Source organism: Spermophilus citellus (assembly GCF_964194105.1).
Source record: "Spermophilus citellus genome assembly, chromosome: 5".
Classification (NCBI taxonomy): domain Eukaryota; kingdom Metazoa; phylum Chordata; class Mammalia; order Rodentia; family Sciuridae; genus Spermophilus; species Spermophilus citellus.
Window position 1 is genome coordinate 157,543,944 of NC_138186.1, and position 15,937 is coordinate 157,559,880.

At 35.1% G+C, this 15,937-nt stretch overlaps 1 protein-coding gene across 1 annotated transcript in view; it reads right to left on the bottom strand.

Moving 5' to 3' along the window:
* Window positions 1-4,326: 4,326 nt before the first annotated feature.
* PPIL4 (peptidylprolyl isomerase like 4) overlaps window positions 4,327-15,937 on the bottom strand; it is a 41,872-nt gene continuing 30,261 nt past the window's right edge. The window contains exons 12-13 of the mRNA XM_081294805.1: window positions 11,547-11,694; window positions 4,327-4,871 (exon numbers count right to left, since the gene is read on the bottom strand). Coding sequence (XP_081150931.1) covers window positions 4,620-4,871; window positions 11,547-11,694 — 400 coding nt within the window. The 3' untranslated portion in view covers window positions 4,327-4,619. The remainder of the gene's footprint in view (window positions 4,872-11,546; window positions 11,695-15,937) is intronic.

Sequence of the window (15,937 nt, forward strand, 5' to 3'; positions counted from 1 at the left end):
CAGCCTCAGCAAAAGTGAGGCATCAAGCAACTCAGTGAGACCCTGCCTCTAAATAAAATACATAAAAGGGCTGGGGATGTGGCTCAGGGGATGAGTGCCCTTGAGTTCAATCCCTAGAGGGTAAACATATTAAGTTCTATCATCCTAGATGTGGGGCACAGATAAATACCTAAACTGAGCAACAAATATACCACGTATAGTGGTTTAATGTGTTTTTAGAGTTCTAATCTTTTGAGAAAATAGAATGATTAGAACATTTAAAAAATATATTTATTTGAGGCTGGGATTGTGGCTCATCAGTAGAGTGCTCGCCTAGCTTGGGTGGGACCCGGGTTCGATCCTCAGCACCACGTAAAAATAAAGGCATTGTGTTGTGTCCATCTACGTCTAAAAAAAAAATTAAAAAATTATTTGCATATGTATGTGAGTATGTTATTTATGGATATACATAAAGAATATGTAAGTTTTAGATTATGATTTCTAACCTATTTTAATGCGCCTGTGCTAATTTCACTGAAATATTCATAGAATTGAAAAATTGGGTTTTAATGAGTTAAGTATGGATGGTGAAAGTGAAAAGCAATTTCTCAAATGGGTTGAACTAACATAATTTTTAAGTTAATTTAAAAGAAAATAGGGTTGGGGAAGCCAGAAAAAGTACAAAATGAGATAGCCAGCAAGTACTACGAGAATACTACCAGCTAGGGATGTAGCTCAGTGGTAGGGTGCTTGCCTAGCATGTGCAGGGCCCTGGATTTGATCTCCAGCATTGCAAAAACAAACAAAAATAAAGAACTATCTAAATGTATCAGTACACATCCAAATGTATCAGTAAACATTACAATGCATTAAAATCATCAGTTTAGATTAAAACTATATGCTATTTATGAGGCATACTAAATCAGTAATGTAAAAATAAAGGGATGGTAAAAATCTATGAGCAACTGTGAGTCGATCAACCTAAAAACTTCAATGAATATGATAAATTCCCAGAAAAATGTAATCACCAAAATGCTAACACTAAAGACATAGAAAGGCTAATAATTCACAATCATTAAAATGTAACAAGAGTTGAGAATTTCACAAAAAGAAATACAACATTCAGATAATTTTGTAGGCAAATTCTATCCAACGTTTAAGAAACAGATAATTTAAGTCTTTTTCTTCTTTTCCAGATGAAGGGTGGTGGCGAAAAGCATTCCCTACCTCATTCTATAACTTGGACATTAAAACTAGACAAAAACAATAACAAAAAAATTGCAGGCCATTTTTCATCACTGTATTGGAAATTTTAGCCTGCTAAAATAATAAGAAATCACTATCCTATTCAACATTATACTAGATTTTTTTTTTGCCAGAAAGCACCATAACACTACCACAAAAAAGTTATTTTTAAATTTTTAAATAATTAGCAAAGAAAAAAGACTGTCATTATTTGTAGATATTATTGTCCACATAATAGACCCCCAAACCCTACAATTTTTTTTTTTTAAAGAGAGAGAGAGAGAGAGAGAGATTGAATTTTTTAATCTTTATTTTTTAGTTTTCGGCGGGCACAACATCTTTGTTTGTATGTGGTGCTGAGGATTGAACCCGGGCCGCACGCATGCCAGGCGCTACCACTTGAGCCACATACCCAGCCCCACCCTACAAATTTTAAATATAAAAAACTGAGTGAAATGGCTGAATATGAGTAGTAATCAAAAAAACAACTTGTCGGCAAACCAAAAATTTATTTTTAAGATGCCATTTACAATAGCACATTTTAAAAAAGGAAACAGAATAAATCCAACCTAGATGATCAAAAGCTTTATTAGGAAAATTCTAAGAACTAAATGGAGAAGTATGTAGCTTAATGAATAGAAAGATTCAATATTATAAAGATTATTTTTTCCTGAAAGTAATCGACTATTTTAATACTAATGCAATTAAAGTCCCCATAGAATTCTTCAGGAAACTTGATAAGATGGTTCTAAAGTTATAAAGAATGAAGAGTTAAGCCATTCCTAACAGATAGAAGGACCTGTTTAAATACTGAGACTTTCTGTTAAGTCATAGAAATACATGTGTTTGGTACTGGCTCTGGGACAGACAATAAACCAAAGGAATGGTGACCCCATGAAATAAAACCCACACATAAAAAGAAACTCATATACAAATAGAACTGTAGATCAACAGAGAATGGACTAAGCTTTCAATAATGGGCTTCAGGCAACTGGTTATATCCAAATAAATGTTAAAAACAAACAAACAACAACAACAACAAAAAAAACTAATGTAAAAAGTGAATTTGGATCCCTGAATCATAAAACACACACACACACACATTCAATATAGATTTAAATGTAAAAATACAAAGCCTTATAATTTTTAGAACATAATTTATCTTTATTACTATAGAATAAGTAATTTCTTTTTTATCTTTTTTTTTTTTTTTTTCATGGCACTGGGGACTGATCCCAGGGCCTGATGTATGCTAGGCAAACACTCAGTATCACTGAGCTATACCTCCAGCTCTGGTAGATTTCTTCAACAGAATACAAAAGCACAAAACACAGAGGGAAAAGGTTGATACATCTGCTATCAAATTCTAAATGTTCTGCCTAAAATGTATAACCTAATTCTCTAATTATACATCTACACCTAACTTCATTTACAGAAAATAGAGACTAGAGGGGACCATGAAGATTCCATCAAATAATTCCAGAATGTGTAACTTTTTTTGTTGTTGTTCTTTGTATTTTTTAACCCAATAGTACAATGGAGGTAGGGAATGAGGGTAGAGAATGAATAAGTACATTAAAGCAGCTATTAAAAATATACTATAGCCGGGCACGGTGGTACATGCCTGTAATCTCAGTGGATTGGGAGGCTAAGGTAGGAGAGTTCAAAGCCAGCCTCAGCAAAAGTGATGCACTAAAGCAACTCAGTGAGATCCTGTCTCTAAAATACAAAACAAGGCTGGGGATGGTTGAGTGCCCCTGAGTTCAATTCTTCATTACCACTCCACCCATAAAAAAGAGAGAGAGAAGACAGAAAAAGACACAAATGAAACTTCTAAAGGGGCTGGGGATGTGGCTCAAGCGGTAGCACGCTCACCTGGCATGCGTGCGGCCAGGGTTCGATTCTCAGCACCACATACAAACAAAGATGTTGTGTCTGCCGATAACTAAAAAATAAATATTAAAAAATTCTCTCTCTCTCTTTCTCTCTCACTCTCTTTAAAAAAAAAAAGAAAGAAACTTCTAAAGATTAAAAATGTAACGTCTAAGGTAAATATTCTTTGGATGGGATGAAATGACTAGATCCTTCTCAGAAGAAAACATTAATGAACATGAGGAGGCAGCAATGGAAACTACCTCACATGAAACAGAAAAAGACTAAGAAGCTGAAGGGAGCATCTGTGTGCTATGGGACAACTTCAAGTGTCCTAAAATACAGGTAACTGGAACCCCAGGAGAAGAGGAAGAGAGGAACAGAAAAACATAATTGAAGGACTAATACCAAACAATTTCTAAATTTGGTGAAAACCATAAATCCATAGGTAAATACTGGCAGAAGAATTGTGAACAAAACTATACCAAGTACATCAAAATCAAATTGTTCAAATGCAGTGATAAAGAGAACAGCAGTCTGGGAAAAAACTGACAACTTACATATAAAAGAACAAAGACAGGAATAATATAAGTCTTCTGGATGGAAATCACAGTATCACTTAACATCCACTAGACTGGTAAGGTTTCAGGTCTGAAAGTAAGAACTATTGGAAATGTAAAACAAAGATAACAGGACAAAATAATGTTGATGGGGTGTAATTGGGACAACCCCCTTAGAATAAAATTTGGCTTTATCTTGTAAAGATAAGATTCTCAAACCACATGACCTGGCGATATCACTCCCAGATAAAGAATGTTCATAGCAGCACTGCCTCAATAGCACAAACAAAAAGAGCAAACAAAACCCAAATATCCATTAGCAAAGGAATGGATAAGTTATGGTATATATATCCATACAACACTACATAGCAATAAAAATGAAGTCTTTGAAAAAAATGCTAATTGAAAAAAAGTCACAGAAGTAAACATAATTATGCCATTTATATAAAATTCAAAAACACACAAAATTAACATTTCATTTAGGGATACATACATATGTTGTAAAACTACACCAAGAAGCAAGAGAATGACAAACGCAAAACTCAGAATAATAATTACTTGAGAGGGACAGGGCATATATGTTAAATGTAAGCAATGTTCTATTTCTTATGCTAGCTGAGGGGTATACAGCTACTTATATTTATTATTCCTTATACCTTATATATACATGTTTATGCATTTTTATAATATGAAAGACTTCATTTTAAAAAAGAGTAAAACTGTGAAAGACAAAAATGAATTATGCCATTTCTGTATAACAATAAAATTAAGTGTTAAAAAAAAATGCACAGGAAATGTTCAATTTTTTTATCTCTCAGTGCCCTATGCCATCAGTATTAATCTAAAAGGGCCATAATCCTAGAATGAAAACGAACACACAGTCTTTAACTGCTTTGATACAACATCTAAACATCTGTTTAAGTCGAGAAGCACGTCAGCCACTCATTTCTGATTCTTCATCTTTCATCTGTACTTAGATTTTTCTTTGTCTTTGGACTTCTTTGGACTTCTGCTTCGGTCCCTCTTTTTACTCCTTTCTCTTTCATAAGGATCTGTTTGGTATTTGGGCTTATGACTGTTACTGTAATGGCCATCCCTCTCACGAGATCGGCTGCGACTTCGGTTCTGAGGTCGATCTCTCTTTTCACTCTTTTGTTTCTCCCAACAGCTTTCATCCTCTTCATAATGACCAAACCCCATTTCCCTGTATATATCCTGTCAAGGAAATGCAGAAAGAGTTAAGAGTTACCAGTAAAATAATCACTTTGTGAGCACTGTTGGTTAATAAAATCTAGAAAAGTCCACTATTAGCAAGCTATTGTAACAGCTCAAATTTATTTTTTAAAAATATTTATTTTTTAGGTGTAGATGGACACAACACAATGCCTTTATTTTTATGTGGTGCTGAGAATCGAACCCGGGTCCCATCCATGCTAGGCGAACACTCTACCACTGAGCCACAATCCCAGCCCACAGCTCAAATTTAAATACTCCTGGTAATGCCAAGAATCAGACATAAAAAGCAAAATAACTCAGAAAAAGATTTAACAATTTTACTTCTCAGTCTCATTGCTTTGTATCTGCTACTTAGGTTGAACTGAAGAATCATATCCACAACATGGAACTTAAACTGCCAAGTGAAATTAGAACAAGTGTTTAAAGTAACGTTGCTATACCCAAATTTCTAATTACTACAGTTATATTTCCACTTTCCCTTTCTCCATTCCCCCAAAAGTGTCTGTCCCATTATTGATCTTCAATGGAGCTACTACCATCCCCATAAGAATTCTATAAAGAAGATATTTAAATAACAGCAGGAAGAGGCCTTAGATAAGCCAATCAGTTTAAAATGAAAAATAGATACTGCTTTACTTTGGTCTGGGTGATTACTTTTTTTTTTTTTAATTTAAATTTTTGTTCTAGGGATTGAACTCAGGGTCTCCCACTTGCTAAGCACAGGTTCTATCACTGAGCCACACTCCCAGTCCCAATTAATTTTCAAAGGGTTTTATTGCATAAATCTCCTCTCTAGATCTTCAAATACATTTTCTATGTTTAGGCCAGGCTATTACATATTTTTGTTAAAATTATTACTACACATCTCTTAAAAATTAGTTAAGAAACACTGGAATACTCCATTGTCCTGGAGACAACACAATAGGTATATTTAAAAATTCTATTCTTAGTGATTAAATAGTATAGTAATGTTTCCATACAGAAAAGAACTATTTAACAATACTTTTTGTTGTGTCTTCTCTTTTAATTGAAATAAGTATTTCAGAAAGTGGTTGAAATCCAGAAACACCAGAGCTAATCCTTTCAAGAGCCTGTAATATTTGGATTTCTTAAACATTTTTCAAAGAAAAGGTAAAATTCTGAGAATTAAACTCCTAAAAGTCCTGATTCCCTCACTGTTAACAATATTATAGTAGATATAACTGTCAAGTTTAAAATCCAGAGTGATAGACCATGACTCATGGTTAAAGGCTGAATTTTATGCAGATGATTATTTCATAAACTGTATACCTTGCTTTGAACCTGGAATAGTTTATAATATGTAAAAACAGATCTAGCATAATTGTTATAATGACACTGTTTGTATAATATAATATAAACCGATTCATGATTTTCCACACAATTCTCTAGCATAATTGTTATAATGACACTGTTTGTATAATATAATATAAACCGATTCATGATTTTCCACACAATTCAATAGCTCTCATCATTCTATAAAAGTCTATGAAGTAGATTAGGTGGGCATGTGGCTCAGTGGTAGAGCTTCCCTCCCATGTGTGAGGCCCTGGGTTCAATCCTCAGTCTCACAATCACACAAGATGAATAGGATTGTGGTTTAGTCCCTTACCAACAACTTTCTAGCAAAACATGACATTTGTGGAGTGGCATACTTTGAATTCTGGGGGCTTCTTGCAACATATATTCTGCCTCAACACACAGTATTTATTTCTATAGTGACTGAAACAATACAGTTTTAAAATGTAGACACTGCCTGGTTATGGTAGCAAATGCCTGTAATCCCAGCGGTTTAGGAGGCTGGGGCAGGTTCAAAGCCGGCCTCAGCAACTTGAGAGAGGCTCTAAGCAACTGTGTGAGATCCTGTCTCAAAATAAGAAATAAAAAGGGATGGGGCACATCCCTCAGTGGTTAAGCACCAGTGGATTCAATTCCTGGTTTTAAAACAACAACAACAAAAAGCAGACACTATCAGCAGATGTATAAAATTCTCAGCACATTATTATACAAATAGGCACTTTGATGCTTTAAATGTTTTTTTTTTTTTTTTAAAGAGAGGAAAAAAAAAAGAGTCATGGGGCTAGGGATGTAACTCAGAGGTATAGCACTTGCCTAGCATGTATGTGGACCTTAGTTTGATTCCCAGAATCAAAAGGGGAAAATGTTATGAAACACATACTTCTTTGAAAATTTGAGGAAGCTGAAAATCTGAAAAGGACCAACACTTTCAATCCACTCCTACGTGGAGTAATTTTAAAAGCTACACAAGTTTTGTAGTCAGGCAGATCTGGGTTCAAATAAATGGTCTTTGCCATTTAGGAGATATACCAAACAAAAAATACTCTTGAGGTTATATTTATCAGGGAAGGTTTCATGAAGTTAAAATTTGAGGTGAAGCTCAAAAAATGAAAAAACAGAGTTTACTGACTCTACTTAAAAAGTGAAGCACAAAATAAAGAGAAAATAATCCTAGTACACATATCAAGGCAATAAAAAAATCCACAGGTTTTCTTTAATGAATAGTTAACCAAGATTATTGGAACAATAAAAGAAGGTAAAGTTGTGTTTGTATTTGAGGGAGGGATAAATCTTCTTGAATTATGAGATTAAAATCTAAAACATTTTAAACCTTAAATAAAATTTTAACAAATACTGGGAATATATAAACACATTATTCAAACCCTCCTGAAATCCATTATGAAATCTAAACTGAATATTTATGAATATTCAATGTAAATTTCAAAGAGCAAACTTAATTTCAGATAAACCCAAAAACAGAATTAAAAAAAAAAAAAAAAGAGTAGGTTTGGGTTTGGAGTGGCTACAAGAAGGCTGATGGAAGTAGTGCATGTGAGAACTGAAAAACAAGGAAGAATTAGTTCTGGGCGGATGCAGGACACAAATTTGCGGGGCTGAATGGACCCTCTAAGTATGTGCTAACACAGCGCTGTGCTTCAGGAGTGCAATCTTAATCTCATTCTAGCAATAAGGAGACTGAGACTTTAGAGATCTATACAGGTCAAAGATAATTAACTGATCAAATCACAATAAACATTAAAGTTCTAGGTTTCCCCCAACGAACAAAAGTCTCAGAGTTTATGGGACAGTATCTTCACATCTAATCTCTGGGATTAAATCAAAGATTTTATAAAATCTGAATCACTAAAACAACATTAAATCATTAAAATGACAACAAAAATGTTCAAGTGCCAAATTACAAGAATACACATACTACAAACACCTCAGTGGAGAACTGACACCTAGTCTGAACACTTCTCAATCAGGCAACCGGAGGCTGACTACTCATTTCCTGTAGCCTCAGTAAAACCCAAACTTCAACATAAAAACCATCTTTGGAATTAAGACATTAGGTGGAAAAACAAAGAAGCTTTCAAATTGAATATTAAGGCTGTCATTCAATAAAAACAATTTGAAGAAATAAGTTAAAACTTTCTGAGGAAACTGGACTTACCCAGCAAAACACCAAGAAATAGGAAAATCTGAACTATGCCTAAAAATTTAGATAGTACTAAAAAATGTGCTTTAACTATTATTGTCTTTGAGACTGAAATAAAAAATGCTGGTGTTGAATTTTATTAAAAAGAAGACAAAATCCTTATAGCTATGTTATTAAATCAAATATAATACTCAAAACATTTACTTTAATACCCACTTAGAAGAAAGAAATAAAGTTAGAAAATTATTATTCAAGATTTAATAATTTTATAGTTACCAAATCCCTTATAATTCTTCTAAAAATGTTAGTAGTATTCTCCCCAAAATGTGATGCTTTTTACTCCATGCCAAAAGAGAAGAATATTTGCCACTGTAAGATTACAAGTAATGATTAACAGCAGGATCAAAAGGTTCATAAAAGTTAGGTGGGGACAGAATTAAAATGCAGTCTGTCTTTGAACTGTTTAGACCTCTGATTACCTTAAATACACCAATGTTTACCTCAGGCATTACTTCATCAAAGATTCCACATACTAGTGCAGGACAAAGAACTGTAGCTAAAAACAGCACATGGTTGGAGGGGACGATTATGGGTTTTATAGTAGAAAATGTGTTAAACATATCTCAGGAAATGTGATATAACCACCATTAAAAAAAGTTTGGGATAATCTCTGACTAAATTAATAGAGTACAGAAATGAAGAGACAGGAGACATTCCTGTTAGATCCTACTTGGATATTACATATGGGGCAAACTGTCTCAGATAACTGAGGAAAGAAAACTGACAAGAATATATTCTAGGTAAGAACTGCAATAGAGAAGTATGAATCTGATGTAAATATTGATTCTATTATTTACTACCTATGTAAAACTAGGGTCCAGTAGCTTAAATCTTTTTTTCATTTTTCAGTTTCTTTGTTGTATAATGGGAATAAGAGAACACACCTCACATCATAAGGACAATATGTTAGCTACTATTGCTTTTATTACTACTGATTCATAAGGAATATTTGCAGAAACAGACAAAGGTGCAGTACAACCAGGACAATGCATGAACAATGTAATCTGTAAATAGCTAACTGACAATGGAAAGAGAGATTGTAATTCTGTTATACAATAGCAAAGGGTAAGGATATATGCTTTCTGGGACACAGCTAAGAATACTTATCAAACATTCTGCTGAATTTTTTTTAAATGAATATAAACCATAAAATGGATACTTATAGGGAGGAAAAGAAAAGGAAGAGGGACAGGGGTAGAGAAGCTAGGTTCTTTGCATGTACCATTTTGAAGATTTTACTTTTGAAGCATATAGTTTTAAAAACTCAAACCCAAAACTATTTAAACAATCCTTTAATAACAACAACAACAAAAATAAAACAGATTAACTGAAATGTGAACTCAATTAATGGCATAACCACAGGGAAACCATTAAAGTAACTAAAAAAATAATTTGGTGGTGGGTACTGGGGATTGAACTCAGGGGCACTTGACCACTGAGCCACATCCCCAGCCCTATTTTGTATTTTATTTAGAGACAGGATCTCACTGTGTTGCTTAGCACCTTGCTTTTGCTGAGGCTGGCTTTGAATTTGTAATCCTCCTGTCTCAGCCTCCCTAGCAGCTGGGTTTACACCATGCCTGGCTAAAACAGAAATTTGATTATGGTAAAAATAGTGGTAGAAAGAAAAGTCAGTATAGAAAAATGTTTGAATACATGATTTTTTTTTCCCATTTAATCTTAGCAACATGCTTGTGAAATATTTATGTTTCACAGAGGAGGAAACTGTGGCTCAGAAAGATAAATAACTTGTCAAGGTCTCATCATGACTAAAAGTATAGAAACATAAGCCTAAATCCCCTGACAGCACACTCTTTATTTTGCCTACCATACTACATTTCTCCATCTGTGTCTTTGCTGGACATTCTCACCTTCTTCCTCAATTTCTTCCCTCCTCCCCTCAGGCAACTGAAGTCATGGTCAACCAGGGACCAGCTCACATGTCTTATGTGTGGTAAAACAAAATCAAGCCGGGCAAAATGGCACATGCTTGTAATCCCAGTGGCTCAGGAAGCTGAGGCAGGAGATGGTGAGTTCAAAGCCAGCCTCAGCAATTTAGCAAGGCCCTAAGCAACTTAGCAAGACACCGTCTCTAAATAAAGTATAAAAAAGTCTGGGGATGTGGCTCAGTGGTTGAGTGCCCCTGGGTTCAATCCCTGGTACCAAAAAAATGCTAAAACAAAATCAAAATCAAGGAGCTGGGATGTTACTTGCTTTTTGTTTAATGGAGAAAAAAAGACACACATTAGAAATGATTTCTTCTTTTTATAATCAATTCCTTCAGGGAATTTTTGTTATAATTTTAGAAAATTTGCTCTTCTGAAGAACTTTGGGATGATAAATTATAAGTGCTGTTTTTATTTCATATATACAATATAAAAGGTAATAATTTTTTTTTATAGCCATAAAATCTCCAGGTCTGCAAGTTCTATATGTGAAACCCCTGTTGACAAATTAAGCTAACAACTGAGAAACATTTTTTTCAGCAGTTAACTTGTTTTAGAGCATTCACAGGGATGGAAATTGCTCTAGTTTCACAATGTGGAAATGTATAACTTAAGTGACTCTGAAAACAATTTTTTTTTTTTTTCGGGGAGGAGAGGATAGATATCGGAGATTGAACTCAGGGGTACCTGACCACTGAGCCACATCCCCAGCCCTATTTTGTATTTTATTCAGAAACAGGGTCTCACGGAGTTGTTCAGCACCTTGCTTTTGTTGTGATCCTCCTGCCTCAGCTTTCTGAGCCGCTGAGATTACAGGTGTGACCCACCCTGCCTGGCTGAAAACAATCTTTTATAACTTGGAAAAAATATTCTTGAAAAAGTCCATTACCAATTGGGGGTTCATAACCCACTTCAATCTAATGTATGAAATATGATATGTCAAGAGCTTTGTAATGTTGTGAACAACCAATAAAAAAAATAAAATAAAATAAAATAAAAAAAGAAAAGAAAAAGTCCATTACCCCTGTACAATCATTCTAATTTTAAAGCTAGGAACTAATACCTATCCTTGTTCAGAACTATCCTTTACCTCCTAAATTGTGTCACTAACGTGTCATTTACAGAGGAATAAAATATTTATTTCTTTGAATCTAAGTTGGACATCTGAAGTACCTGGTTAGTATTTCTGATTGGCATGTAGTCCTCATCTTCCTTCTCTTCAGAGCAGTGCCGGGTTTTCTTCTTGTGTTTTTTACTTGTGTGTGAATGACTTGATTTTGAGTCTTCTGCCTGCTCATCTAGTATAAGATCATATTTTGCACTGCAACACTTAGTTAAGGGCAAATATGAGAAATGACAGATAAAAACATCAAAACATAAGAATCTGGTAGATATGGGAGGTTGGAAGGCCAAATGTAACTTTTTAGAGCAAACAGTGGGCCCCTCCAGGGAGCACAGCCCATTGGAGGGGGACCAGTGAGTGAGTCACTATGGATTAGGATGTCATAGCACAGCCCCTGGCGCCCTAAGTTAGAGGGGACACCCTGGCAGGGGCTACTTTCTACAGACCCAGAAATGGCATCTGTGGCTTTTAGGACTTACATGGCTCAGGCCTGCAGAGGTGCTAAGGAGTCTGTCTACTATAAGTGGCGCCATCTCTTAACTGGCCTATACACGGGCACAGCTACCCTGATATGGAATAGAAATACCATTTCAGGACAAGAGTTCTCCAGTGAATTCCAAATCAATGTGGTAGACTGCCAGCCTGTTCATGAAGCCACAACGAACCAAACAATAGTCCTTATTGTGATCTGTGTAACAGTGATGTTTGAGGGCAACAAACAATGGGACTTAAACCAAAACCTCTTCCTAAACTGCTAAAATAATACAAATGTTGGGGGATAAAAAGCAAAAGCAAATAGCACCTCAAAAGCATAGAGAATATGTCTAAAATAAACAGTTATTTTCTTTCATTATGTAATAAGGAGAAATGGAAGAAACTTTACAGTTTTTTAACAGTTAATTAGTAAGCAAAAAATATGAAGGGGGAAATAAAAAACAGTGTCCACAAATGAAAATACAACTAGCAAAAGAAATAAGGAAACATGCTGGACACAGTGCCTGTAATCCTAGCAACTTAGAAAGCTGATGCAAGAAGATCTCAAGTTCAAGGTCAGCCTCAGCAAGTGAGACCTAATCTCAAAAATAAATAAATAAATAAAAGATGGTATATAGTTCACTGATAAAGTGCCCCTGGGCTTAATCTCCAGTATCAAAGAGAGAGAGAGAGAAAGAAAAGAAAGAAGGAAATATATTTGTTAATAATGAAAAACTTAAAACTTAGAAAACAAGGTCCATCTTTAACTAGAAAAAAATTAAAAGTTAAGATAGTATAAACCCAAATACCAGAAAAGCTATATATAAACCACCAGCAATTTGAGAGCTGAGGAGGAGAACAATAATTTCAAGGCCAATCTAGGCAACTTAATGAGACCCTGTCTTAAAATAATAAATAAAAAGGACTGGAGATGTACCTCAGTGGCCTAATGCCTCTGGGTTCAATCCCTACTACGCCCCACCCCAGCCCCAAAAGAAAACAGGTACTCCCATGGTTTTTCTTTCAGACTGATGCTACAGAAGGAAATTCAGCAAAGTATATCAGTTATCATGTTTAAATTCCAATAAGAATTGATAGAAATTAAAATAAGTTAAATGAACAAAGATATAGATAGCAGAATTATTTTTAATATTAGAGTAGGAAAATATTTAGTAATAAAGATAATACAGTATTTCATCATGATATATTCTAAAGAGAGTTGTTGACAAATGATAAATGCTCTAAAAAATGTGGAAAGATGTCTATGAAAACTAAAAGTAGGCTGGGGATGTGGCTCAAGCGGTAGCACGCTCGCCTGGCATGCGTGTGGCCCGGGTTCGATCCTCAGCACCACATACCAACAAAGATGTTGTGTCCGCCGTTAACTAAAAAAAAAATAAATAAAGATTAAAAAAAAAAACTAAAAGTAGAAAAAGCTTAAATCAAAAACTGAATATACTATATAGTGATTATAACTTTATACAACTTAACAAAAAGACTTCATAAAAAGGCTTGAAAGGAACAAAAAGAAATAAACACTATCACTGGCCAGGATGGTGCACACCTATAATCCCAATGAATCAGAGGCTGAGACAGGATAGCAAATTTGAGGCCAGCCTAGGCAAGTCAGGGAAACCCACAGCAACTTAGCAAGACCTTGTCTCAAATAACCAAAATAAAAAGGGCTGGGGATGTAGCTCAGTGGTAAAGTATCCCTGGGTTCAATCCTCAGTACCAAAAAAAAAAAAAAAAAAGATAAAAAATCATTATTTTTCTAGGAGATAGAACTGAGTGAATATTTCCTAAAGTTCACATAAATACATTATTAAAATTTTAATAATGGGGCCATGGTATAGTAGGATGAACCTGCCCAGTATGATGAAGCCCTGAGTTCAATCCATAGGGAGGGAGGGAGGGAGGAAGGAAGGAAGGAAAGAAGGAAAATTAATAATGTCTTAGAACAGAGAAAAGATAAAATTGTTACAACTTCTTCTAAAAGTAATCTCAACTTCTAAATTGGATTTTCAGGCAGGCTGACATGGGCTACAATAGCAGTTTTCAAAAGAAAGCTTATGAGGAAGCCAAAAATACAGGAACTATTGTAGTTGCATGTGGAACTGGAGTAAACAGACACACTTCCTTCAGGACGAGTCTCATGTCTATTTTCACAAAGCCACAGCTCAAGGCTTTCCTCAAGGATGTCGCTTGTCTATATAATACCAAATAGGAACACTATGCCTTCTAGCTTTCCTCCAGATGGCTAAAAATGCTCGTCAGCCCATATTAGCCTTATCACTCCATTATCTCAAACTTTTTTTCTCCTGTATACTATGGCACCCAGAGTGCCTTCTGGATCTTCTCTCAGATACAAATCCAACAGCCCTTGTGTGCCCAGTACATGGGGCTCCCTCTGTCAAAGATGTTTTGCAGCAGTGTTCTTCAAACCAAAGGTCATAATCCAACAATGGGGCTAAAATCCATAGGTTATGATCAGCATTATTAGACATACCATAGAACAGAACATGGAGTATAATGGTGACTAATAAAAATACTATTTTATGGCAGGCACAGAGGCATATACCTGTAATCCCAGTGTCTCAGGAGGCTGAGGCAGGAGGATTCCAAATTTGAGGCCAGTCTGGACAACTTAGTCAGACCATGTCTCCAAATAAAACGAGGTGGAGAATGTAGCTCAGTGGTATAGTACTTCCTATCATAGATGAGGCCCTGGGTTCAATCCCCAGTATCTTTCTTAAGATACACATACAAAAGGTATAATCTTTCTTAAATGACAGACCAAAATTAAATAAAGAAGTTGACTGACTCGGCAGCTATCCTCTGCCCTATATTCAAGTTATAGTTTGAATGTTACTTGACAGAATTCCCTCATATCCCACAAATGTATTTTTTTTAAATACTTTTTAGTCGTCAATTTGTTTATATGCAGTGCTGAGAATCAAACCCAGTGCCTCACACATGCTAGGCAAGTGCTCTACCACTGAGCCACAACCCCAGCCCCACACAAATGTACTTTTTAACAAAAAAAAAATGTTATCTTGCTATGTTGGCTAGGCTGGTCTTGAACGCAGAAGCTCAACTGATCCTCCTGCCTTACTCAAACTTCTGAGTAGCTAAAATACAGGCACGTGCTACTATGTCTAGCCCATGAATTTACTTCTTTGCAATGCTCCAGCCTATTAATGGTAGTTATTTTATGTTAGTATCCCACCTGCCACACTCCAAAATAAAATGCAAGTTCCATGTGGTTAGAGACAGAACTTTTCACTGCCAAATATCCCACCTGCCACACTCCAAAATAAAATGCAAGTTCCATGTGGTTAGAGACAGAACTTTTCACTGCCAAACTGGGTATTTAACAGTTTCTAATTAAATAATTGTTGATTACCCATTATACCACTAAGAGACTTGTTTTGTCTCTTCCTCACTATCTTCCACTTAACTACTAAAACCAACACTTTAAAATCTTTTGTATAAAATACAAATTTGTGACTCTACTGACTTGTTTTCTCTAATTTCTTCCCTAAGATCTAAACTTTTCTAATATTTTTAGTCTTTTTAATTAATAATCTACATTTATAATTTTTCTTTCTCTCAAGATCCAGAACATACATCTCCACATGCCTTTTAACTGACTTCAGACAACTTATCTGTACATATACTCAGATGTCCTCTGAATCCCCTTCCCTTGCCATAAGTAACAAATCACTTAATACATGAAAGGAATGTAAGAGAGTCTGTGTTGTGTGTATGTAGCTTACATACTATAAACATGTTCTGTCTCTCTGCTGTTCTACCCGAGAAAATAAATGCCTCGCTAAAACGAAAACTAGTAACTACCAAGAAGATAAAGATTATCTATTAGGTTAGATTCATGAATTTCCTCTTTCCTGTACAATATTCTGTCAATTATTTGACAATGGTTATCAGGAAATGTCTGTTTTCTACA